The sequence below is a fragment of the Pezoporus occidentalis genome, unplaced genomic scaffold, assembly GCF_034315485.1.
Source record: "Pezoporus occidentalis ecotype Australia unplaced genomic scaffold, CSIRO_AGI_Poc_V1 ctg14, whole genome shotgun sequence".
Taxonomy (NCBI): Eukaryota; Metazoa; Chordata; class Aves; order Psittaciformes; family Psittacidae; genus Pezoporus; species Pezoporus occidentalis.
The window spans coordinates 4,199,528-4,226,227 of record NW_026913209.1 but is presented as its reverse complement, the minus strand read 5'-3'; the positions used below and the strand labels follow the sequence as shown (position 1 = coordinate 4,226,227).

The following is a 26,700-nucleotide window of genomic DNA, read 5'->3' as shown; positions in this document are numbered from 1 at the left end:
GTTAAGAACTTCTCAATTCAACTTAGCACATGATGTTTGGAGACTGTTGAAGCCTGGCTGTGTACAGTCTGCTTTTTCAAAATCTTGGTTTGAGACTTTCAAGTCTGTCTGCCTTAAAATGTTTTTACTCCTGGCTTTCAAGTCTCTGAGGAACATCATCTGGACACTCAGAAACCCTGCTGCTGGCCATCTTTGGAAATGCGTGTGTAAGAATTTCAATTAGGAGTCTAACTGCGTATTGGTAGAACTCTATATTGCAGCGAATGGACAAGTCAGTAATACACTTCTTACCTTTGCAGAACTGTCTAGAAATCCTTTGCAGCCATGGTGGGCTAGAGGCTGAGAGAAAAGATAGGTGTAATCGAACATTACATGATGTTGCTACTGATGATTGCAAGCATCTCCTAGAAAACTTAAGTAAGTAAATGTTATCAGCATGACATAAAAATGTTTTTAGTAAAGAGCTTGTGGGACAAAAAGAGAAATTTGAAAAGGGTAGGTTGTCACTTTTTTGGCACCACAAAACTAAGTTTTCTTAACCTGGCAAGTTTCTATTCTCCAAATAAAATAAAAAAATTCATATGATAAAATTCTGTTGGAGGTGACTAAATTACTTATTTCCTTTTTTTTTAAACCATTTGAAAAGATGTTATATATTATACATGTGCAAGCATCCATAATCTCTAAAATTTCTGAATTTAACATTAGTAACTACTTTTTCCAAAGCTATTATCCCCTTCTTATTTTTTCTTCAAATTCTTCCAGAAAAAAATCCAAACACTTAGTTGCTGATAGCTGTCAAATTTGCTCAGGTTAAAACAATCATCTAGTTTCATCTGAATTTCTTCTTAAATCAGAATTTCATTTGTCACTTCTTTACTGTTGAGGGGATTCTTTGTTCTAGTCTTCAAAAAAAAAGCCATGGGGACAATGTCAGACAATGTCCTTTTTCCAACATCAGTAACTTCTTTCAGGAGATTGTTCTGTTGGAACCTGTTACTGTCTTCCTTCTCCATAAGTTTTCTCAAAATTCGGCAGAGCAGGATGACCTCTATATTTCTTGAGTTAGAACTTAGTCCATCCACACATTTTGTGTTTGCTCTATATAGCCAAAAGTATTTGGACTCAATTTCTCTTTTCTCATTTGTTAAGCCTGTAGTTAACATCAGTGCCACCATAATTAGCTTTTTTGCTCCAAGAAGATTTGATCTGTGGAAGCTTGGAAACACCACTTTTATCTGTGTATACTCCTCAGTAAGCCAAGACTGAATTTTGGTAACTGTGTGTGTACCATCCTCTACCTTCCTCACAACTCAGTAAGGTTTCCATTGTAAGGAATTATACGCATGTAGGACAGGAGAATCTGCTCCAACAAATGTGAAAGATGGGGCAGGGTGGGCCAAGTTTGCCAGCTGTGCCACAGAGGACCCATACAGTGAAATTTAGGCATACACTGCTCCTCTGTCCTAGGGTTCCATTTCCTTGTGAAGAAGTTAATGTAATTCCTATAGCCGTTGCTCATTTCCCTGAGATCCAGCTCTTAGAAGGGCAAGCCTTTGATACATTCCTCACAGTCCCACATCCAGAAGGGTGCCTTTGAGTAATCTTTTCCCTATGGTAGGCTAGTGGGTTTAAATCAGAGCTTTTCTGACATCAGAAATGCTTCATTGGTTTGTTATCAGCAGAAGACTTGACTTCTGAACTCAAAAGCAAAGCTCATGTTGCAGGATTTCATAATGAGCTGATAACTTTTTGTGATGCACTTATTTTTAATATTGGAAAATCTCTGAAAGGTACTGTTTTGGCACTAAAGTTAGAAGATAGTTTCCTTTTTGACTTTTAGTCATCTAAATGATTCAGACTGTTGCTTCTGTTGAGTTGTGTTCCATTTTTCAAAAAAGCAAGATTTAAGAAAACGTTTTTTTTCTAGAATGTTCATGTAAATTTTGTACTTTTTTAATATTTTATCAATTTACCTTATAGCAAATCAAATATACACTTCCAAGTGAATTTTCTGTCTTAGCTCTTAGCTCTTTATTTAAAGACATTTGGCTCAGCTGTTTTCCACTTGTGCACCAGTGCCAGTAATTTCCTTTCTGCATTGATAATAAAAATGTGCACAACCACAATAAACTGAATCATTAAGACTATCTGCCATATGTCTTTATTTATAGTAAAGAAATTAGTCTGTAAAAGGGAAATAAAAGATTAAGTTATGTCTTGCTTCCTGTTATTTAAGCATAATACTGATTTTTTTGTAATGTAAAAAAAGATGGATACCTCTGTTTGTCATCACTGCTCTGATTTTATGGTGGTGATGTGTGCTGCTCTTTACCATTTGCTTTTCTGTAGAAGGAGTTATTCTGTAGCTTTTATTTGCAATATTAGATGCTATTGGTCTTTAATAATAGGATTTTTTTCAAATTGAATTTTACATTCTTGGTTTTTTTGTTTTTCAACAGATGCTCTTAATGTACCTGTAAGGATTTCAGTCAGTGGCATTGAACCAGCCCATTGTGGTGCAGAAGAATTTGATACAGAAAACACAATATGTGCTTTAAATATCCGCAAACAGACATCATGGGATGATTTTTCAAAGGCAGTGAGTCAGGCAGTGACAAACCATTTCCAAGTAATTGCTTCTGATGGATGGAGGAGCCTAGATGACCTGTCATTCAGTAGTGCTGCAGAATCGAACATTGGCCTCAGTGCAAGCAGTATATTATCTGTCAAACTAGGTATCAATATTGGTATAATAAGAAAAAAATTGGGGGCTTTCTTGAATTTGTGGGATCTTGTAAATAAGATAAAAATATCTTTAGATTTCTGGATGTTTTAAAGCTTAGACTAAGAAATACCAATACTAGTTATGAAAGTTTGAACAGTGCTGGCATGAAATCATTCTTTACTTTTAGTAGTGTCTGATACAATTCATTAAGCATTTTAGTATCATCTTGGGTACAATGAGGCCCTATGTTACCTTGTCCTTTACTCAATTTAGTAGTCCAGAAGAGAGATCATGAAACAAAGCAATTCAAAGCAAAGCCCACACTACGTCTTTACAGTACATGCAGGATGTACAGTAAATCCAGACTGTAAATCCTCAGCATAGGTAGAACAGAACTGCTTGTGCTTTATTTAACTTCACTTATCAAGGTAAAACAGACAAATCTTTAAAATAATAAGAAATTAGCCAAAACGTGGCAGTAATAGTAGTAGTTGTGTAGGATTCTGAAAATTCATGTGCTTCATCTTGAATCCTTTTCCCCCCTCTACCTATCACCCTAAAAAAAAAACCCTGTTCATATTAGACTGGGCAAATAATCTTATTTTACTTGAATTTGCATGTAAAGATGTAAAGACAGGCTAACTATTAGACTTGTGTCTCAGTTGGCAGAAAATATTATCCTCAGTCGTATCAAATAATAGTATGATTTAGTGCATGGAACTCTTTGTAAGCAAGTGAATATGCCTGAGCATAAGAAACTACATACAGATACAAGGAATATCTCTCTTTTTTTCTTTTTAACAGGAAACATTTCATGGTCAACAGGTCAGATTTTTTCCCAACCACCATGGGACTTTTTGAAGAACAACAGAGCTGAGCATATCACAGTGTTTTTATTTGGTAATTGTCAATTAATAATTTTCAGATTTGAATGTCAAGGCACTCCATATGAAATATGTAATTTGAGAAGCATTCACTACTGGGTTTGTTTTCCAGTGTTACACAGTATCACAGTATGCTAGAGATTGGAAGGGACCTCGAAAGATCATCTAGTCCAATCCCCCTGCCGGAGCAGGAACACCTAGATAATGTTACACAGGAATGTGTCCAGGCGGGTTTTGAATGTCTCCAGGGAAGGAGACTCCACAACCTCCCTGGGCAGCCTGTTCCAGGGTTCCGTCACCCTCACTGAGAAGAAGTTTCTTCTCAAGTTTAAGTGGAACCTCTTGTGTTCCAGTTTGTACCCATTACCCCTTGTCCTATCATTGTTTGCCACTGAGTAGAGCCTGGCTCCATCCTCGTGACACTCCCCCTTTATATATTTATAGACACTTATAAGGTCACCCCTCAGTCTCCTCTTCTCCAAACTACAGAGACCCAGCTCCCTCAGTCTTTCCTCATAAGGGAGATGCTCCACTCCCTTAATCATCTTTGTTGCCCTGCGCTGGACTCTCTCCAGCAGCTCCCTGTCCTTCTTGACCTGAGGGGCCCAGAACTGGACACAATATTCCAGATGGGGTCTCACCAGGGCAGAGTAGAGGGGAAGGAGGACCTCTCTCGACCTACTAACCACACCCCTTCTAATACACCCCAGGATGCCATTGGCCTTCTTAGCCACAAGGGCAGAGTGTTGGCTCATGGTCATCCTGTCGTCCACTAGGACCCCCAGGTCCCTCTCCCCTACACTGCTCTCTAACAGGTCATTTCCCAACCTATACTGGAACCTGGGGTTGTTCCTGCCCAGGTGCAGGACTCTACACTTTCCCTGTTATATTTCATCAAGTTATTCCCTGCCCAACTCTCCAGCCTGTCCAGGTCTCGCTGGATGGCAGCACAGCCTTCTGGCGTGTCAGCCACTCCTCCCAGCTTAGTGTCATCAGCAAACTTGCTGTTAGTACACTCAATTCCCCCATCTAAATCGTTGATGAATATATTAGATAATACCGGTCCCAGTACTGACCCTTGAGGCACTCCACTGGTTACAGGCCTCCAACTAGACTCAGCCCCATAGACTACAACTCTCTGGCTTCTCTCCTTCAGCCAGTTCGCAGTCCACCTCACTACCTGATCATCCAGTCCACACTTCCTCAATTTAGCTGTGAGGATGCTGTGGGAGACTGTGTCAAATGCTTTGCTGAAGTCAAGGTAGACCACATCCACCGCTCTGCCATCATCCATCCACCGTGTTATTTCCTCATAAAAGGCTAAGAGATTGGTCAAACATGATTTCCCCTTGGTGAAGCCATGTTGACTGCCCCTCATAACCCTCTTATCCTTGATATGCCTTAAGATGGCATAAGGATAAGGCGTTCCATCACTTTCCCAGGGATGGAGGTGAGGCTGACCGGTCTATAGTTACCCGGGTCCTCCTTCTTGCCCTTTTTGAAGACTGGAGTGACATTTGCTTTCCTCCAGTCCTCAGGCACCTCTCCCATTTCCCAAGACTTGGTAAAGATGATGGAGAGTGGTCTAGCAATGACTTCTGCCAGTTCCCTCAGCACCCGCAGGTGCATCCCATCTGGACCCATGGATTTATGGATGTCCAGATTGCTCAACCGTTCTCTAACCCATTCCTCATCAACTAAGGCAAACCACTCCGTCGACCTGACTTCATCTAAGGTCTCAGGGGTACAGGGCTCTTCAGGACTGCCTGCAGCAGAGTAGACAGAGACAAAGAAGGCATTCAGTAACTCTGCCATCTCTGTATCTTCTGTCACCAGGGCACCCATCCCGTTCATCAGTGGGCCTACGTTGCCTCTGGTGTTAGTTTTGTCTGCCATGTATTTGGAAAAGCTCTTTTTTCTGTCCTTGACCCTTCTCGCCAGGTTTAATTCTAAGGATGCCTTAGTCCTCCTAGCTGTCTTCCTACATCCTCTAGCAGCAGCCTTATATTCCTCCCAAGTGGCCAGCCCCTCCTTCCATGACCTGTAAACTCTCCTGTTGTTTGATCTTCTTGCTTGATCCTCAGAAATATGATGTCCGGTTAATTGTTTAACTAGATTTGAAAAGGTCTACAACATTTAGAAAATACGCTGACACGTATATGCCCTACAGCCTTTTTCAGTTGTGTAGTAGTGTCCATTTTACTTATGTCATGGATACTCATGAATCTGTGTTGCTAGATAAATCATTTTAATTTGCAGAGCATGCAGTTTTAGGACATCACTGTAGCATACTGCATGAAAAGCATATGTATCCATCATACGTGCTTATAAACATGAGAGATTTGTAGAAGTTACTTGTATGTCTCTTTTTAAAGGACCTCAAGAAGGCTGCCTAAATAGTGTGACTTATGCATCTATGATCCATCTTCAGACACTTCAGAATTACCTCCGCCTGGTAAGTGCTAGGCTATCCTCTCTCTGCACACTAGTTGTACATGAAAACGCTTCTATAATACTGTTGACTAAAAAAGTTGTCTACTCTGTGAAAGAATGTCAAGACTTCTAAAAAATGAATGGGATGAAAGCTTTTATTTTAAAATAAAGATCCCCCTAAATCTTACCCCAATAACTTTAGTCATGTGAGGGTGTTAACTTTCTTCTTCAAATAGCTACCATCTAATTAATTGAACTGCTTAAGAAAATGTATTAAAAGCTCTGAGGTATCTTACTTCTTTCTAAAATTATTTTATTTCTCTTTTTGAGGGGAAAGTAAATTAGAATCAGATTTGTGTAAACAATTATTTGAGACTTGAATTTTATTACTAACTTATATATATCTCCTGTAACTCTTACAATTTATTTAATTCCTAAAAATGTAAGGATGATTGGATAATATGAGTTAACTTTCATAGCTCATTTGTTTAACATTGCTAGTCAAATCAGAATTACTTTTAAATCAGCATAATTTCTGCAGTGTCCTTGGTTAGTGTTTCATGTTGTTAGAACAGTTACGTGCAACAGATTGCTGCTGCATTCACTAATATTGCACAATGATACGATTTTATGCTGTTACTGACTTTTTAGTGATAATTTTACAGTTAAGATAGATTAAATCATTTTTACTCTGCAGTACTGATAACATGATCCCATTTGAATTGGAAATAAAGTCCATAGTGTAAGTCCTTAACTTAGCAGCAAATTAATCTACTGTGATTTTAACATCATTCTGGTTTATCTATTTTAATTCAGTGATTTCAAAAGTCATCCTTCCTACACGAATGTTTCAAGATTTAATGATTGTTATAATGAAAAATTACCTTTTCATGTAGTTTTACAAATAAGGATCTAAATTTATCAATATATTTCCAAGATGTATGAAAATATTGCCTATTTTGGAACTAATATAGTAAGGATTATTAACTCCAGTAGTGCAAACAAAAGAATTTTGTCTGTTAGATTCTGATTTTCTTATGTAGGTAAAAAAAAACAACAAACCAAACCTGAACTTTCCAGAATAATTTATTTTCTGTCTGTAGGTTGAACAATATCGTAATGTCATTTTCCATGGTCCAGAAGGAAGTTTGCAAGACTATATAGCACATCAGATAGCAGCCTGCATGAAGGTATTAACACAAGCAAATGCATTAAATTAGTTCATAAATTAGAGTTTGCACCATTTCACCAAATCTATAAATTTTCAACACAGCAAAAGCAAGTGGCTGCAGGATCCACATGTGAAATCGTTAAAGTTGAAGTGGATGCTGGTTTCTCTAAGGAGCAGCTTGCAGAACTGTTCATCAGCAGTGGTAAGGTTATTTCAGCAGGACTGATTTTGGTAATTTTAGGAAAGTTTTTAATGGTACAAAGTAAAGAAAAACATTAAAGTCTTTTGCATGGTGGCATGTCTTAACAGAACCCATAGTTTTCCAGGTGCTTGGAGAATAATGCAGAATAATCAGTCTAAACTGAGGTAGAAGTAAGTGTGACAGTCCAATAGGGAGCTCTGTCAAAAGTTCATGACATTTAAGTAAAATGAATAGCTCTTAATATTTTTTGCTCATTTCTTTTTCCCTTTGATTGTGAGCCTTTAAATGCTATGTGCTGTGGTTCAGATCTACTGAATCAGAAATAAAGGTCTATTGTTGCCTTTTACTATAGCTGTTACATTTTTTAAGGAAAAGTTATGAAAAGGTAAGCTATAATTATTACCTTTCTGGAAATAAAAGAAGCAGTGAAGGAGTTATTTAAAAGTCAGACCACTTGCTTTTGATATATGCTTGTTTACTGGATATTTATGTGTGGATCTGAGCCAAATTTTGTCACCTGAACAAATTTTACTGTGTATGAGTATTCTGACCATTACTATAGAATGAAGTTGAATTTCTGTTGAAATAAAGAGTTTTCTCTTAATAGATGTGAATAGCTACATGTAGATTAAAGTCCTGTTACTTGGGTGCTCCACCATAAAGCATTCTCAGAGTGGTCAGTAGGCTGTACCTGTGTAAATTCATGATGACTGATTGGGAAGAGGGGAAAAAAAGGACAATGTAGCCAAAGATGAATGACATTGAAAATGAGCAAATTAAATGTAGAATCAGAAAAATGGGGGCACATGGGTCAGTTGTGTAACATGCTTCGTTTTCTCTGGTAGTGTTTAAATTAATTTGGCTCAAATACAGTTTTGCTGTTTGCAAGCAGTTCTCAGATATGTAGTTGCTTTCATCCCTTTACAGCTTTCTTCTTTTTTTTTTTTTTTTTAATGAGTGTTTAGTTTGGGGGATTTTTGTTGACAAAAATCAGCAATGTAGTTTGAATCTGAACTTGGTAGCAAGACCTCATTTTCACCCAAAAATCTGGGAATTTTCTTTTTATTACTATGGCCTCTTTTACAGCTCTAGGATTTTAACTTTACTTATCCAATATGGTCATTCACATTAAAAAGAAAAGGGATAAATGTCATTATTGCTTGGGATAGCCTGCTGTTCCAGGATCTGTAATTCACATGTTTCACTGTCTGTATTGAAAAAAGGTGGGCTTTAGGCATTTGAAATGAGACCAGTTTTGATTGTACCAGTGCAGCGCCGCTGGATGCATTCTCATGTGCTGCAGTGATGAAACTTTGAGACAGCCAGAGCTTTGTCAGAATCAAGCCCAACATTTTTCCTTCTCAGTATGGGCAGATCAGGAATACCAAGAGGGTTACCAGTCTCATAAGCGAATGTTTTATTCAAGCAAACTAGAATTGCCAACTTTTTAATAGAAAAAATACAACTCAGTGAGTGAGACTGAATGCTGATTTCTACCTGCTGTGCATTTGCAGTGTGGGGCATATTTTTCAAGTATGCTTTCATCCTGGAGCTTTCATTGGCTTTCTTGGTTGCAACCTCGACAAAATCTGTGCTCTTGAACAAAAGCAGAGCCACTCCATGGGCTTGTACAGCCATGTGCAGTGCTACGTTCTGTTTGTTAGCATACTTCCCAGTGTAACCTCAGTCTAGGTCATTTTTTTTTTCCCAGGAAATCCTGGTCACAGTTTGGAGTGTAGCTTGTGTCAGTGATTATTCCACATGTCATTTTCAGTGCCATCACATTGCTGGGAGAGGAGAAGAGAACATTTAGTCAGAAGTCAGTTACAGGCTTTGGTGTCTGGCCTGCAGGCAAGAAAAGCATTCCTAGTCTGGTTTGTTTACTAGCCACTTATGAAAACTTCTTTTGGATGCTTTACTTCATGTCAACCACACACTTCTCTTAATAGTCTGTGCTTGCATTTCAGTATTGTGCTGCTGGTAGAGTCTCTCATTTTTTTGCCTGCTTTCTGCCCCATTTTTCTGCCACGACCTCTCTCCTAGGAGAGCACCCTCCTCTCTCTAAATGGTTCCATCCATCCTGCCATCCAGCTATATCCTCTTAGTAAAACAGGGCAGTAACATTCAGGAATCTGCAGTAATAATTAGCAATAATAAGCAAATACATAGCAGTCACCAGCTACAGTGAGTTTCTCTAAGTTTTGCCTTATTACTCATCATTTTATTTAATGACCATCTTTAGTACCACCCTCAAAAAGTTCTGAAACAATGCAAGACACAATATACTCACAACCAGTGTTTTGTTTAATACTTGTACTACAGAAGCATTCATCTGGGATTTAGTTTTACAGGAAGACTTGCAAAGGCTGTATTCTTAGGCAAGAAGATGTTAAGATCAGGAAAAATAAAGGAAAATACCTGAAATGTGAAAAAATTATGTGTATAGATATGCATGTATACATATATATACACACACATAAATATATAAAAAAAATTTATGCCTGTTAAGTTCAGGCACTGCTGTTTGTGCCTCAAACTAGCTTTGATTACTTGGGTGATTCTTAAAGATATTGCAAGAATTTTTGAAGAGAGGATAGTAGCAAAAAAAGAAGCAATCTCATAGAATCACAGAATCATTAGGGCTGGAAGGGACCTCTGGAGATCATCCAGTCCAACCCCCCTGCCAAGGCAGGGCCACCTAGAGCAGGTTACACAGGAACACATCCGAGCAGGTTTCGAATGTCTCCAGAGAGAGGCTCCACAGCCTCCCTGGACAGCCTGTTCATTGCTCTACCCATGTAAAGAGGTTCTTCAAGTTGAGGTGAAACTTGTGTTTTAGTTTATGGCCACTGCTCCTTGTCCTGTCACTGGGCACCACTGAAAAGAGTCTGGCACCATCCTCCTGGCACCTGCCTTTCAGATATTTATATGCATTAATAAGATCCCCTCTCAGTCTTCTCTTCTCTTGACTAAACAGGCCCAGCTGCCATAATCTCTCATATGAAAGATGCTCCAGACCCCTGATCATCCTTGTGGCCCTCTGTGGACCTTTTCCAGTAGCTGCTTATCTTTCTTGTACTGAGGAGCCGAACTGGACACAATACTCTAGATGTGGCCTCAGCAGGGTTGAGTAGAGGGGGAGGATTACCTCCCTCAGCCAGCAGGCTCCTCCTAGTGCATCCCAGGATACTATTGGATTAAGTTTCTTACAAATGTGGAATATTCTGAACCCTTTCATCACTATATAGTATAAAGAGTACATGTTAAAAGTTTAAGATGTCTTACAGCAAATTAAATAAATGTTTTCAGAGGTCTTTGCTATCTTTTGTGTTGTATTTATTTTTAATGTGCTGAAATACTTCCTGTCTATGAAGATCCCATGATAGCCATTTCAGGAATATATTTTAATATTAGCTTTCAATTCTTTTCTTAATGTACAGTATGATATTCTTTCCATTGTTCGATTTTTATGCTTCTGGTTTTGAACATCTTATGCAGTCTGTTTGCATCTGTGAACAAGTTAAAAGGCAAAAAATAAAATAAAAATCCTGTGTTGCATTAGTAGTATTAAAAGCTGTATATATAAATAAAAGTCAATTTTCGTAAGTAGACATTAATGGGATTTTTATATTTCAGCTTGTCTGGTCCCAGTTAAACAGCCTCCTGTAAGCAAGACAACCATTGTGATTTTAGAAAATTTGGAGAGAGCTTCTTTGTCTGAATTGCTGGGAGATTTTCTGGCACCTCTTGAGAATCGGAGTTCGGAAAATCCTTGCACTATTCAAAGAGGTATTTAAAGAATTTCGGATGGAGAAATGTTTTTACTACAGTACAGCTGTATTATAATACATGAAAACAAGGGAAAAACAGAAAAATATAATTTATTCAGGTTTTAATTTTATAGCAAATAGCTGTTCTTAACCAAATATAGCAAGTTTTAAGGCTAATTTATGGTGGCTATTCTCTTTCTAACTATGTCACTGCTTCTTGCTTTTCTGTGGAATCGTATTAAAGCTTTGAGTATTTCAGTAAAATGGTTTATGGTTCTTTTTTAGCAAATGGAGTTTCTGGTGCCTTTTACTTTCATAAGAACTGCTTTTTACTGGGGACAATCGCAAAGTGTCATCTTCATGGCTCTGACCTGCTGGTTCAGCAGCATTTCCGTTGGGTTCAACTTAGGTGGGATGGGGAACCAATGCGTGGTTTGCTTCAAAGGTTTTTAAGAAGAAAAGTTATAAACAAGGTAAGAACTTGAATCTGTTTTAGCAATTTTGTTCATCACCAGGTCTGTGAAATACGTACAGTGATAATGTCAAAAGCTGAGCAGATAACTAAGTTGTTTCAGAAAAAAATACTCATTTCTGGGAAGATAGATTCTGTGTATCTGTAAATGTTGTCCTTGGCCTCATTTAAAGTGTGTGGCCATGGCTGATTAGCATAAACACTCAAGTTGGCTGCAAATAATGGCACGGTGGATACTTGTTTATCCACTGTATGAAAATATCCTTCAGTAATTCTTTTATCTCCTGTGTGAGCATGATAGTAAGAATCTGTTCAGATAACAAGAATCTGCTCAGCAAACATAAAATTCCTTTCTTGAGAAATTTATTTTATATATGTAAAATAAGATAGTTTATGTACTGTGTGTATTGTCTAAATTTTAAACAGAAAGAAGAGGTTTTATGATTTTCAAATTAAAGAGGAAAGAGGCATTAAGAATATATCAGTAGGGAAGTTGTTTTGAGCTAAAAGGCCTGCTGAAGCTGGAGCAAAAGTCCAAACAAGAATAAAGATGGGAAGTCTGTTTTTAACATGAATAAATAAATAAATGGAGGATGCAAAATGAAAGCAGAGATGTGGGCAAAAGCAGAATTGTGGAATTCTGAACGTTAGTTGGAAGAAAACCTTTCCGGTGTGATATCAGCTACTGCAGACAGTCAGGCAGTGTTAGATGCTGGGAGGGGGAATTTAATTGAAACAGCTGCAAAGGAAAATAATTTTGGCAGCAGAGTTTTGAACAGGCTTAAAATGGGAGATTGTTCTAGGAATAGAAAAAGCTATCAGTATTAAAGAGTCTCAGTCTGAGACAACAGACCTACTGTTGGTTTTGAGTGTTCAGCTGCATGGGTCTTGCTTATCCTTGGGAATGTCATCTCCTGTATCCTATGCCACAGTTCTCATCTATGAAAGCTTACTGTTTCAAAGAGATCCTGAAGAGCAAATGTGCAGTAACTGAACATTTCAATGAGGAAATTTAGAAACCTAGGTACTCCTTAATAGCAAGAACATGAATACAGAATATAAAAAGAATTGTGAAATATATCAATGAAACTCTTAATAGATTACTTGGGTTACTTTTTTTCAGGTGCATAGTTATTATAAGTGCTTTTTTCTGTGTGACAGAATGTTTCCTTTTTTCCACGTGCACTTTAAATCTTTGGATCCCTACAGACATAGTAAGCTGGAACTGCTATGAATGGTTGTCTGGTTGTGTGTATGAATAGTTTCCAGAATCCTTGGAAAGGATGGGGAGGGTCGCAGTTGTCTATAGACAAGTGGTAGAAGCTGGTATCTTGCAGATACACTATAGTGCTGGAATGAGGTATAAGCCATAGAACAGTGCAATAGTAGCATGTAGCAGATTTCTCCTCCATCCTTGTAAGGAAAGAGATCGTATCCTCAAGCCAACACTAGAGAATATCATGATCTAAGCCCCTTTATAAAAGGACAGAAAAACTTTGATCATAGATCATTCAAGATCAAAGAGAAGGACTGTCTTCAGCTGACCACAAAGCCAAGAAATATGGCAATGCAAACAATCCTAGAAGCAGTGGTATTCTGACTTGTTCACAGACAAAGGCTGGGTCAAATTTATTCTGCCAAACTGCTTTGCCTACCAGGACTTGCAGCACCAGGTGACAGATGTCATTTTCAGGCTGTTTTATTTAGGCTTAAAAGCACTCCTTAGTCTCACAGGTTAGAGTTTAACAATGTGATAGGTTGCTACCTCTGACTGAAGTTGAACAAATTTGGGTGGTAATCTCCTTTAATGTATTACTGCTAAAGCATATATGCAGATGGTAGCCATTTGGAGAAAAAAAAACACCCACAAAAAAACCAAACAAAAGCATGCTTCTTCCTCTGTCTTCCCCAATTAAATAAGGAATAAAAATGCCCAGTGTGCCAGTAGATTTATTCTTTTTCTAAATACAAACATGGCCTAAATGCAAATTCAAATGTGGGTTGGTGTGGGGCTTGAAATAATGGGTTCCAAAGTTAAAAATAAAAGGAAGATTAATCTCTTATAAAAATCTAAAAGAAAGTAAAACCTTATTTATTGTTTTAACACAAGAAGACTATTTCAAAGATCCTTGCTCTGTATTCTGATACCTTGTTTGTGCCTTAATATTGTTTTCAGCTGAAAAGCTCTTTTGCCCTTATTTTGAATTATTAGGATATGTTGGAACAATTTAAATGTTTTTTTCCATATGAACTTTACCTTGTTTATGTGTAGACTCTTGTCAAGAAGCTCTGGCTTTAGTGCTAGCAAATACTATCTCTAGTGAATCTTTTAATGCTTCCTTTAATTCAAACTGTTCCAGAGGATAATCCTAGGATTAGGATGATGAAGACTGTAATTTGGAGTCAGATGAAATAGAAGATTTTTCTGGCACAAAATAATTTGCATTTAACAAGGCATACTGAAAAAATGTGAGTCTTAGAGGAAGGCATCTTCCTTCATTGCTACTAAATCTAAAATCAATATGGAAATCCACTGAGGTCATGCCTGGATCAGACCTTCCTGTTCAGTGTGGTTGTATGTTCTTTTATACGCCTTAATTATATATCGCATACATTGCAGAGGATATGGTAGGTATCTCTTGTAATCCTAATCTTAAACACCATAGAAAAAGCACTGCTGACAAATTTGTGCCTCAGTTTCCCACAAAAAGTAGAGGTATGTCCATTTATGCATAAGGAGGTATCTTTTAAAGTCTAGTTGGGGAAATAAGTTTTAATACAAGAAAACTTCAGTATACTCTATAAAAAGGTCTGGCCATAAATCTGTTCCTGATTTATCTAATGGCAATATAGGAGGAAAAGGAAAAACAAATAAGCCTTCCTGGAGTTTCAAGGAAGAGTGTTTGCAGCAGAGGCCTTATGTCAAACATCTTTTCTCCCTGCAGTTCAGAGGCAAAGTACCTCCTCCATGTGATCCTGTGTGCAAGATCATAGACTGGATTCTTGCTGTTTGGCACCAGCTGAACTCCTGCTTATCACGTCTAGGAGCACCTGAAGCACTTATGGGGCCAAAACATTTCTTCTCTTGTCCAGTGGTGCCAGGGCATGGCCAAGTAACAGTGAAGTAAGATTGCTGTTTCCTGTTTGACACTGTTCAATGCCAACTAAATACTTATTACAAATGTAGTAGTTACATTTCTCCCAAACTCCACCTGACTGAACAATCTTGAAAGTATTTTAGTGGAAATTGAAAGTTCTGAAATTTTGTTTCATATTTAATTACTGGAAGTGTAATTTGGAAGGGCACAAGTGTGAACTGGGTGTTTAACACTGGTTAAAAGTCAGTCCTGTTGTGATCTTTCAGTTATTTTCTGACACAGAGGTTGCTCAGTATTACTTGTATTGCAATGGCTAATATTCCTCAACCCTTTAAAGGTTTTGTTCTTCATTTCAAGAGAGCATTGTAAAGAAAGCTGTTCATTAGTGAACAGACCAAAATAAAATTGTAGAATTCTGAGCTTCAGAATTTGATAACCTTTCCTTTTAAAGATGCACATGTGGGAAATTCAGAGAATGATTTCTAACTCTTTTTAATATTGGTATCATTTTTAAACATACGTGCAATTTTACAGGTGTATTAGCTTAGTAAATAAGGCAGATATATACACATGGTTAAACGTCCAGTAGAATAAAAGAAGAATGATGAAAATTTTGTCTCTTCTTGCCTATGGTTACACAACCATCTGCTCACATTCCAACTTTTCTGCAAATGCTAGCAAGTGATATAAGAAATAGTTACAGAATTTTAAAATAGATTAATTGCATGCTAAGATGTTGCTTAGCTATATTGGAAAATTGGGGCTGTTCAGCTTGGAGACGAGAAGGCTGCATGGAGACCTCATAGCAGCCTTCCAGTATCTAAAGGGGGCCTATAGGGATGCTGGGGAGGGACTCTTCATTAGGGACTGTAGTGATAGGACAAGGGGTAACGGGTTCAAACTTAAAGAGGGGAAGTTTAGATTGGATATAAGGGGGAAATTCTTTCCTGTTAGGGTGGTAAGGCACTGGAACGGGTTGCCCAGGGAGGTTGTGAATGCTCCATCCCTGGCAGTGTTCAAGGCCAGGTTGGACGGAGCCTTGGGTGACATGGTTTAGTGTGAGGTGTCCCTGCCCATGGCAGGGGGGTTGGAATTAGATGATCTTATGGTCCTTTCCAACCCTAACTAGTCTATGTTTCTATGATTCTAATGAACCCCTAAGATTCAAAATTATTCAGAATTCCGATAATAACATCGATTTCTAGAGATGAGACATTACTTTTCTCATCCTGCTTCGTAGCTTTCTCCTGAATTGCCACTTCTCTTCCTTCTCTGACTTTTCTCTCTTGTACTGGTTTCTGCTGACTTTCTTACAGGGTCCTTTGCTTAGCATACGCAGTGGGTTTTTTATCTTTTGTTCTGTCTACAGATGTTGGAACATTTTGATTGTTCATTTTCTGTATTTTTTTTAAAGGCAGATTATCTAATATCCAGAGTAATTATCAAAGACTAAATCTAATCTAATCCATCTAAAGCGGATGTAACATTGACTTGAAATTTTGTGGGTGCTGTGAAATAAAAAAGAATGAATTATACCATGCATCTATCTTGTTCCTCCCTTTTGAATCATGTCCTCTGAAATGTCTTAATCATTTATTTATTGCAGTGGCATTAGTAGAGGACAGAAAAACTGTTCCTTAGACACCTTAATAATGCATTTTGAGTTTGGATTTCTCCTAACTTTATAACTTTGACTGGATTCACAATGCTTTATTTTTGGGGACAACCCCAAAATGTCTTCTACGGTAGTGGTATGCCATCTGACTTCTCATTTTAATCTGATTTTTTTGTCCACTAGTAAACAATTAGAAAGCACAGCTCCAGTGAGCACTTACTGGACACTTTTAGTTTAACAGCATGATGACTAACAGTGTGGTCACATAACTAGCAATAAATAGCTTTAATTAGCAGCTCACTGGTTGCTAATATTTTAGTGTAATTAACCACTCCTGTCCTCTTGCCCCTTCTCTCCACTGGGCTATTCTGCTGCTTTTGGCATTTGTTAAAGCTTCTCTGAGCCAGCTTAATTCATTAAGACAGTAAACAGCTATCTACAGTCAGGGTTTGTTCTGGACTAAGCGTTAGCATGAGGCAAGTGGCAGAAACAGGCAGCTGGGAAGGGGGAGAGAAGGCATGACAGGAAATTGTTTCCTGCTGTGTGCTGTTTCATGTAGCTTCCCATGGTTTGGAGAGTAGAGTGAATAAATGAGGAAAATTTTAGCTCCATTTTTTTCTCAGTTTTGATCTAGGTAATTAAAGATGATGTTCCAACAGGAAAGAGTTTCACTTTACAGCTCTTTTCCAGGGGCAGGAGTGTGCTTACCTTTAGCAAGTATCAGCTGGGGACTTGATCGAGATGAGCCCAACCCTGGTTGGAATTTTATTTAGACAAGGTGGCACTGTACAGTCCATCAGTTATTAACTGTTAGCTTAGAATGGGCTCAATCAATTTTATTTTTGCAGCATTCATTTCTGACCATTTCTGTTGCAAAATAGAAATAGTACTGCAAATAGAATAGTACTGCAAAATGTCAAAAGCTTACACAAGCAGAAACAGAGAGAGTTCTTTGTTACTAAAACTAAAGCAATTGTTTATTTTAGTAGCTTAACTCTGCATCTATATGAAATGGTATCTATAGTATTATGCTAAGAAAGCCTCAAGGACCATCTCCAATATACATTTTGCATCTTGTTTTAACAACTGTATTTTTTTTTTAAGTAATGTAACTTTTATCAAGCTTATACCAGCACTTTGTAGCATGTTTATACATCATAGAAGCTCAATCTTATGCTTCATAAGCAACCAGAAATACATCTATCAAATAATTTATGCATTCTAACTAAAAATAAAAATAAAAAAAATCCAAAGCAGGTCAACATAATCTGTTGGATAATAGATGGTTTCTGTGTATCAGTGTATACAACAAAATGGTTCATTTAAGTCAAACTGACAGTTTAGCCTTGACTTTTTCTAATGGATTTCTGCAGAGCTGAAGCACAGCTCTTTCTTGTAAATAAACCCTCTGACTCTCAGTCTTACCATCTACCTCCCATAAGAGGCTATAACAAAAAAAAAAAGTTGGATTTGATCTAAAAAAGATTGCTTCAGTGTCTGTTATAGATGTGAGCCGAGCCCTAAGTCTGAAACTCGTAGCCTTTATCCCTTGAGTACTATAAGCTGTAAGAAATAGCATTTATTTATTACCTAACACAGATTTTTCACTTCTGTGCTAAAAACAGCGTAATATTTCTCTCTTAGAAAAGCAAAAGTCCCAGAAGAACCGTGTCCTTTTGAATCAAATTCTTGTAATCAGACCCACTCTCTAAACCAGACTATCTGGAAAACCCACGGCATCCTGGAAACAGAGTTCACCATAGATCAAATAAACAAAAGGAGAGTGAGAGCAAGGCAGCTGTATGAATAGAAAAGTCCTGTAAACTGGACAAGTTTTGAAATGGAGGATACTGGAAAGGGTGCAGTCATAACTGAATACCTCCTTTTTCTCACACTGGCAGCAAGTAGGCTATGAATGAACACCTGCAGGCACGGAAACTTCTCCATGCACTGGCAAAGGTGAAAGGGGCTTTTATTGTATATGCATAAACACACATCTTTTGGGGACATCCTTTCTGTTAGCCTTAAAATGAAAAGGGTGTTTTATAGTCCTTATCTGAAGGAGGCAAACCTCAGATGGTAAATAGTTTGCCAAAACAACCTGAAGAAAGTTAGGTCAAATAATTTAATATAAAAGAAACAATAAACTCTACCTTAAATAAAATCAGTTCCTCTCTGACATAAGGTACATTATTAAGTCCAAAATATATGTGCTTTGTGAAAATGCAAAATCTGCTATGTTACCCAAAGTATAAAATCTTGGGGTTTGATAATTGTCTCTGAAGCTGAGGGATTGTTTGTTTGCCTACAGGTGGATGTCCAAATTGTGGAATGCTGTGATAGCTCCCAGAGTTCAAGAAGCAATACTCTCCAGAGCCTCTGTGAAAAGACCATCTGTACCAGGACAAGTAATGGCCAAAAAAAATCCTAGCCAAGGTCAACAGGCTGTTGTTAAAGCTGCTCTCAGTATCTTGCTAAATAAAGCTGTCCTGCATGGCTGTCCTCTACCCAGAACAGGTAACAATGAACTGTCTAAAAGGCAAGTAGTTGTACATGGCCAAAGTGGGGCTTTTAACTTTTCAATTCCTTTTTCAAAACTTGCGCAAAACATGACTGTAGTAATGATGGGAGGCATGTGGTTAGAAGCATTTCCAGTTGCTAAACTAAGTAGTTGGCTAAGGTAGTTAAGGAAGAACCATATTCAACAGTCAATTCTTCTTAACATTGTTATACTTTTGTTTCAGAGCTAGATAATTATATAGCAGATTTTAAGGGAGGAAATTTTCCTTTATCCGTTGTTTCAAGCTACAAAAATTGTACTAAGAAAAGAGGTGAGAACACTTCTTGGAGAAAAGTGAGCACAAGTCCTCGCAAAAAGTCAGGCCATTTATCCTCTCAGTCATGGAATAAGCAGGAGACACATACTGAAGGTAAAGCCTTATATTTTCAATTCTGAAAGGAGGTGTGGGGCATTAAGCTGCACAGATATGAATCTAACTTTTCTTCTATATTGTGAATTAAAAATTCTCAATTAAATGACACTCATGTTTATGTTTACCAGTAAAAAATTGTTTACTTTTCCTCAAGAAAAAGTTATTTCTTTGTGGCTATGAGGTATCCTAATTAATTTATTTTTGTTTGTTTGTTTGTTCTAATGCCCTTCCTGTTGTCTGATACTGAGGTAGGCTTTGGCTAATATGGCGGAAGAGCAAGGACTGGTTCCATCTCATACTGCATGGAACGTTTCTCTATCAGTCTTTTCCCCAACACCTGATGAGAGAAAGCTTCTCCTTAGTTCTGCACCTAGTTTGCAGTATGCCTACATTTGGGGTTGTTTTTACATGTGCTTTATAGCTTTACTACAATTATAACTATTGTCTGAATCCATGTAAAAGTAAATGAATACATGCATCCTCAGATCATGCTTCCCTTGTTCAATCTTACTAGATAAACTGAGTTGAATAATCCAGAAGCCCTGTAGTGGAAGGAGGAGATTTTGGTTTTAAATTAAAGATTTATGCTTGATTTTCACTTTAATTGCAAAAAAACTCTGTAGTCACAGGTACTGTAACGCCTTCAGGAAGTTCCTATGTCATTTTCAGTATGCTGCTTGATAAAGAAGGCTTTATGTGACTCAGTCTATGCGTGTGTATGGCTTTGCAAGTTACTTTGTCACTGACACTTTTGAAATGTCTTTTCAACTCAAGATCATACGCCATTTAATAAGCAGTTTACCACACTGGGATAATGTCTGGGTATGTACAGAAGCAGCATATCATTATTCTAGAAGTACACATCTGTCTAGAAGAACAACATAGGAATACCATAACTGAATGCAATATAAACCGGAAAAAAAACTTCTAGAGGACAAAAACAAGTTACTTATTTTGCTTTCAGAAAATCAAGGTAACTCCTTCAGAGAGGAGAGTTAGGACAGGATTTAGAAAGAGGCTTCCTCACATACACTTTAGAAACAGTGATTCTAGCCTCAATTACTTCATATATAAAAGACTGAAATACTTGATGCCTGGTACTTTGTAATGTTAAATTGAGCTATTCATTTCTTTGGCTCTTCTTCAGAAAGAAGTCTGCTTTTTCTGAAATGCCGTTTAATGTCCTGATTTTGCTTGCTGGTTCTCTGAATTGTGAATTTATCTAATCTCACTAAGAGGATTTAAGATATCAGATGAACACAACCTGAAGTAGGATGTTTGATACAGTATATTGTTCCTGAAAGTGTTTTTGGAGTTCAGTTAATATATGTGAATATAAGTAAAAAAAAAAAAAAGGTGAATTTAATTTCAGTAGCCTTCCATTTCTGACTGTCAGAATCAAATGTTGTTCCTGTTTCCAAAGGTAAGTTGTTTGATTTTACATAAATGAAGCAAATGTAAATCTTTTCCTGTTGACAAGTGATTTCTCTTTGAGAGAACCAGTAAAGGTGGTACAGCTGCCTCGCACAGAAACTTAATGGTCAGTCTTCTAAAAAAGCTTTGGCAACTCATGCCCCATTTGCCATTTGAGCAGTTCCTAATGCTATTCTGAGCAGTTTCAGGGGATGTATTCTGATCTTTGACAGACTCTATTGATATAATTAGGCAGTAAATAGTAACCCATTTTTCCAGTTTATTGCAGATTTTAGGATAAAGAAATCAGTGTACATGATAACACACAAATAAGTCAGTCTCTTTTTTGTGCAGGTATAAAATCCAAGACTATATCGCAACCAAACCGTAAGAAAAGAGCTTCTCTCACCACCAAGTAAGTTTTAGTTTCTGGTATTTATAACATTCAGCAAACAAGAAAGATGATAAAATTATGTTGTAAACCTACATATTATAATGAATATATGAAGAATTTGTGTTTGTTAATGTTTTGGTTCCAAATCTGAAGAAAGGAATCCTTTTTAATTTTAACTTCGGAGAGAAAAAAAATTTGATATCATTTTAGAATCTATTTCTGTAACCCAAACCTTGGAGTACTGCCTTTTTTTTTTTTTTTATATAACAGAATAGTCTGTGACTTGAGAATATTATGTAACAGTTACTGTGCCATGAAAAGCCACCCATATGCCTTTCTCACCTGGCATTATATTTTAAAAACTCCTCTGGCTCTTTCAGTTTATTGAATGGCAATTCACAATGGTATAGTGCATGCATTTTAGTCTAAACGATACAGAGTTTCTCTAAGAAAGTGTACGAATTAGCCAGAGGGAGCTGCATTTGAAGCTTCAATATGAAGCCTTGGATATTCAGGCACAGAGAGCATAGAATATTTATGCTTCCAGTATGCCAGGGTTTTTTTAAGTGTTTAGAATGAAGTTCAAAAAGGAGAGTGGGATAAAATTGATTGCTTTACCTTAAAAAGAGGAGAATCTTTGGACAGAGTAGGCAGAAGAATCCTTTTTTAAATTTCAGAATTGTCCTGGGTTTAGCTTAAATCACAACAAGAATGAAGAGAATAATTTGTGGTAGTAAAGGTGATTTGGAAAGGAATTACTATTTTCAGGCGTGTATAATATTTATTCTTAGATTCTGTATCATAGCTTAATTTTAATTGTTCTCTCTGTTTCTTTTTTTTCTTTTTTAACCAGATCTTCAGAGAAGGATCAATTGAAAACATTAAATCTGGAGCAGAGACTGTCCCTTGGTTCTGATGATGAAGTAGATCTTGTGCAGGAACTTCAGAGTATGTGTTCCAGCAAATCTGAGCCTGATATAAGCAAGGTAAACACAAGGCTTTTAAATAATCTACTACATTACCATATGCAGTTGTTTGCTATGTGTTTAAAATTAATTTTTAATTTACAAGCACTGCTTGAACTGAAGAAAATAATTAAATTATTTGGGAATAAGCCAAAGTCAACTAATAAATTATACATTTGAGAGTAAGTGCTCTAGTTTATTGTACATTATTTTAAATTACACCTTCACTGTTTTTTCGTGTGAAGACTTTTTCAGTGGAGGCTGAAATTGAGAAGTTCATAAACGCAGGTGACAATAGCTGCATTATTGCTCCCCATGTTATCTTTCATGCTATCATTGCTTCCACTGGGAAACTATTTTGTAGCCTTAAGGACATAGGAAGTTTTTCCTAATATGCATTGCACATTTGGTTTGTTTGATGTAATCCCAATAGCCATCACAGAACCGGCTCAAAGCTCCTCTGCTGTGTAGGCAAAATGCCATTTTGCTTCCCCAAGCAAGAAAGAATGGATTGGCCTAATTCATTTTCTTTAACAGTGGCAGAAGAAGGTGAGGGATGCTTGCAAAACTCAGGTCTGGGGCTGCATTCCACACTGGAATGTATTCTGGGTGGTTATGGAAAGCCTGTTGGAGCAGAGGGTGAAGTCGTGGATCTCTCTCATTTTTCCTTCTACACTAAAAGCATCCAGCTCTCCCTGTAGGTGCAGCTATTTCTTCTTTTCCTTTTTATCTTCTATCAAAGCAGAAGTAGATGGCTGTGACAGCCGGTTGTGTTCACACCAGTGCAGCTGTTCTGTATCTTTTGAAGCACAGATGGAGTCAGTCTTCAGCTAGTGTCCAGTTAGACTGTGAATTACATCCTCTAGGATCTCCCTGAACAGCAGTTTCATTAGTTTTACTTTATTAAGTATTCTGTTTATCCCTAGAAGTCAACTATTTAAAAAAAAGAAATACTGTATTTGGGAAGATTTTTCAACCTATTTAATAAGATCCTTTATTATAGTGTTTTGTTTGGGGTTGGTTGTTTAAAGTATTTACAGTGCTTACATGAGTCACATGTGCCAAGCTGGCAAGCTACTCTCTAGTCAGTTAGCAGGGATTTACCATAGCTATCCTTGAAAGAATGGGATGTGCTTGAAGAAATTGTAACCAATTGAAAATTGTGTTTAATAACATTTAAAATGTAATTGCTTGTTGTTTACAATTCAAGGAAATATGGGTTAGATAAGGAAGGAGATAGATGTCACTGTCTTTTGTTCAGTTTCCTCATCATGGGTGGAACCATCCATGGCTGGAATTTCTGTTGTTAATTCGCCAGCTGCCGAGTAGAGTCCTACAGAAGTGAGGGTGCTGTTGCATGTTTTCTTTGTGTGATGTAATTTCAGGCTGCCATCAAAGTAAGTACTTCTACTCTCTGATTTGCCCTTTCACTCAAATATGTTTCTGCTGCCTCTGTTATGTTTGGATTGAGAACTTTTGCAATTGCTGAGTTGAATCAGATCATCTTGCCCCAGGAGAAAATACCCAATTTTCAGTGAAGACAGAAGGCTGATAAGACTTTCTGTGTTGATGGTCACGAGGGCTGATGGAAAAAAATAGGCAAGACACATAGCAGGAGGAATAGAAGAGGATCATTCCTTTCTGTGATGTTCCTGGGGCTAGATAAAATTCAATGGGAAACTACCCTCAAGCTCTGCTGAGTAGTACTGCTCTGGAAATGTATGTTTCACTTTCCTCTGGAAAAGTGAAATCTCTCCTGTTATTTCTTACAAATGCACTCACGAGTAAAGGGAAAATATTTAACATGTTCTTTGGATGTTTATGCATTGTGTTGCACAGAAACTATATAAAAATAAAATAAAGACTCCCAAATTTGGCAAATTGAAACTTAATCTCTGCTGTGAATAACTAAAAAAAATCACCATTTTCCTATCTTTTTTAGATTGCAGATTCTAAGGATGAGCTATTGATGTTCAGTAACTCCCAGAACAATCCCATGTTTTCAGCAAGTGGTACTAACCCAAATAAAACAACAGCACAAAAGGTAAGTGTAATGATTTTTGTAGTTGGATAGAGAAGGTGTCTTTAGTTTCTTCAAAATTTGGATTCCTGATTGGATCCAAAGAATTTGTGTTCCAGGGCCCTGTTTATTGCAAGAATAAACTGTCATGATTCTTAGGAAACTTGCTAGACATACCATGCCAAGTCTATTCCATGTGTCTTAATAGAAACTAAAGATTCATTAAACAATGGATGTATTTGCTCCAGTTTTCATGTTTACATAAAGCCATCTCCCTAGGCCAAGTATTGTTGACATTACTTTGACATTGTATGTTACTTAGATCAGATTTTAAGAGAAATAAAACCTGGGTTCATTGTTCACCCTCCAGCACCCACAGTTAATGTTATACAGTTTGCAAAAGCGTAAAACTTCAAAATTCTTCATGCAAAATTGCTGGTTCATGGTTCATTTTTGTACCTTTATTTATTTATTTTGTAGTGGTTACCCAAATATTTATTATTTCAAACCACTGTTTTCCTAAGTGTTGTTATCTAAGTAGAATTGAGCTGCTCTGGTGTAAAAGCTCTGATCTCAGAGGTAGAAATTTTGAGAAGAGACGGTATTACCAGAGTTTGTGAAGAGTAGCATTTATTTTTTTTAAGGGTATTCAGTTTCTTTTTCTACCTGGCTATTTGTTGTAATATACTTGTAGTATATTTATTTATTTTGCCATCTTCTTTATGAGAACCAAACAAGAAACCCTATGTTGTAAGTTGGGTGATACTGGCAATCTAAACAAACTAAATGTAAACAAACTTCAACTTCAGAGCAGTTTCAGAGTGGGAAGATAAGCTGAATACTACTGGAAGGCCTAACAGGTCCACTGGCATTGTCTTTTCAGAAACTGAAATAATTAGCCGTGGGTACTAACATCCCTGCTAAATCTGAAGATGAAATTGCATCCTATTTAGTTTTCATTCTTTGGATAATAAAGCAAAAATTACACTTTCTCTGTTACATTTTTTTTTTTCTTTTCTTTCTGGCTGCCTGTGGTTTTGAGCATTAAGAGAGCCTCTGTGCATGGCTCAATTGACCTCAGCCAGAGCAGAAGCTGTTGCCTGTGTTCCCTCACTAGGCCCTCTATGTTCCCTTGAAAGGGGTTCTGTAGAGTCCAGTCCAGACACTTTTATCTTACTGACACATTGTTTTCTAGAGATATTCTATTTTTTCTGCAGGTACAGTGAAGTAGCCCTGAAAACAGCTTAACTTGCAGACCTAAGCATTAAAAAAGCTAAAGTTGGATGAGATATCCCACCACCCTCACCATTGTATTTTTTCATACACATATATTCAAAATGTTGGGATATTTTTTGTAATTTTATTTAAAATCCAGGGAACAGTCTCTGGTAACAGAAAAAGTTTTAACATTGCAGACCCACGTTTAGATATACTGGTTTTGAATATTTCTTTAAACATTAACTTTAGACATTCCAAATCAGAGCTCCACATAGTGGTCATGCCTAGATCATTTGGTAAGCCAGCTGACCTATCCATTCCTACCGTAAATTTTTCCCAGTGATTTTTCTTTTTCTTTTAAAATGCCTTTTAAGAGTGTAAGGCATAACTGTTGACTTTGGAGGCAGACAGGCTTGGCTACCTTTGAGTTTTTTGAAGAAATTAGTCAAAATATTTCATACCGAATTAAAAAAACGTAATTTCCCGTATCTTTGTGCACAAATGTTGGCCAAAATGAAGGAAAGACAACCCAACTTTTTGTTAGAGGGAAAGAGATCTAGTAGATCTGATTTAGATCTGTTCTAGATTTAGTCATTACTACAACAAATTTCTCAGAAATCTGGAAGAGCACAGTCTCAGTTTGCAAGCAAAAGTGAAAACTTTTTAGAGGCAGTTTGTAACAATGATGAACACTCAGCTGCAAAAACTGGTGTCTGAAAAAGTTTGCAATTAGAAAAGCCTTCTTTTCTGAAAGTAAATGGAGTTCTGCAGGCAACAAAAGCAATACTGCAGGAGCAGAGATCTTACCAACAACAAAGAGACAAATGACTTCAAACGGCAACACACCCATAATTATTTTTTTTTAATTGGCTGGAAGAAGAAATGCTTTCAAGGACGTGAAGGGGAAAGAGAAAACTGTTAAGAGATGCAAAATCTTTGATCCAGGATACAAAAAAAATGATGGAATCAGGAATTAATAAGGAATATGTGGCAATGAGTAGTCTGTTCTCATGACAGCAACCTTTACGTGAAGATCAGTAGCTGATGGTAATGGTGAAAATGAACTTTTTAATATTGCTGCGGAGAAGGTGATCGGGATTCAGCTGATGCCAACAGTCCCAATTCCCCTTTCCTGTCAGTGGAAAGGTAGGCATCTCTCATAAAAGATATGTTAGTGACCATCATAAAATGGCTTAACTAACCTTTTTCTCTTTGACAATAAAGGAACAAACAGTAACAATGTACCTGACTTTGGCATTTTCAGGTATTTAAATTTGGGCAGGGTGAATATGGTCCCATTGTTAAGACTGTAGCTACTTAGCACAAATAATTAAAATGTAACTACCCTTTCAACTTCCATTCTTGAAATGTTGGCCTTTGTCAT

General features: G+C 37.2%; 1 protein-coding gene across 9 annotated transcripts in view; it reads left to right on the top strand.

Annotated features, from left to right (window-relative positions):
• The window catches only part of CTTNBP2 (cortactin binding protein 2), an 86,131-nt gene that overhangs the window by 57,365 nt on the left and 2,066 nt on the right, over nt 1-26,700 (top strand). For 3 of the 9 annotated variants that reach the window (XM_062609626.1, XM_062609628.1, XM_062609629.1), the window contains exons 9-22: nt 300-417; nt 2,463-2,738; nt 3,533-3,628; nt 5,988-6,067; nt 7,149-7,235; nt 7,319-7,418; nt 11,055-11,207; nt 11,474-11,661; nt 14,606-14,784; nt 18,685-18,890; nt 19,118-19,303; nt 21,074-21,134; nt 21,967-22,099; nt 24,021-24,122. In XM_062609626.1, coding sequence (XP_062465610.1) covers nt 300-417; nt 2,463-2,738; nt 3,533-3,628; nt 5,988-6,067; nt 7,149-7,235; nt 7,319-7,418; nt 11,055-11,207; nt 11,474-11,661; nt 14,606-14,784; nt 18,685-18,890; nt 19,118-19,303; nt 21,074-21,134; nt 21,967-22,099; nt 24,021-24,122 — 1,965 coding nt within the window. Of the gene's footprint in view, nt 1-299; nt 418-2,462; nt 2,739-3,532; nt 3,629-5,987; nt 6,068-7,148; nt 7,236-7,318; nt 7,419-11,054; nt 11,208-11,473; nt 11,662-14,605; nt 14,785-17,052; nt 17,368-18,684; nt 18,891-19,117; nt 19,304-21,073; nt 21,135-21,966; nt 22,100-24,020; nt 24,123-25,565; nt 26,463-26,700 lie in introns of those variants that run through there. The other 6 variants (XR_009963037.1, XM_062609630.1, XM_062609631.1 and 3 more) reach the window with 6 other exon arrangements.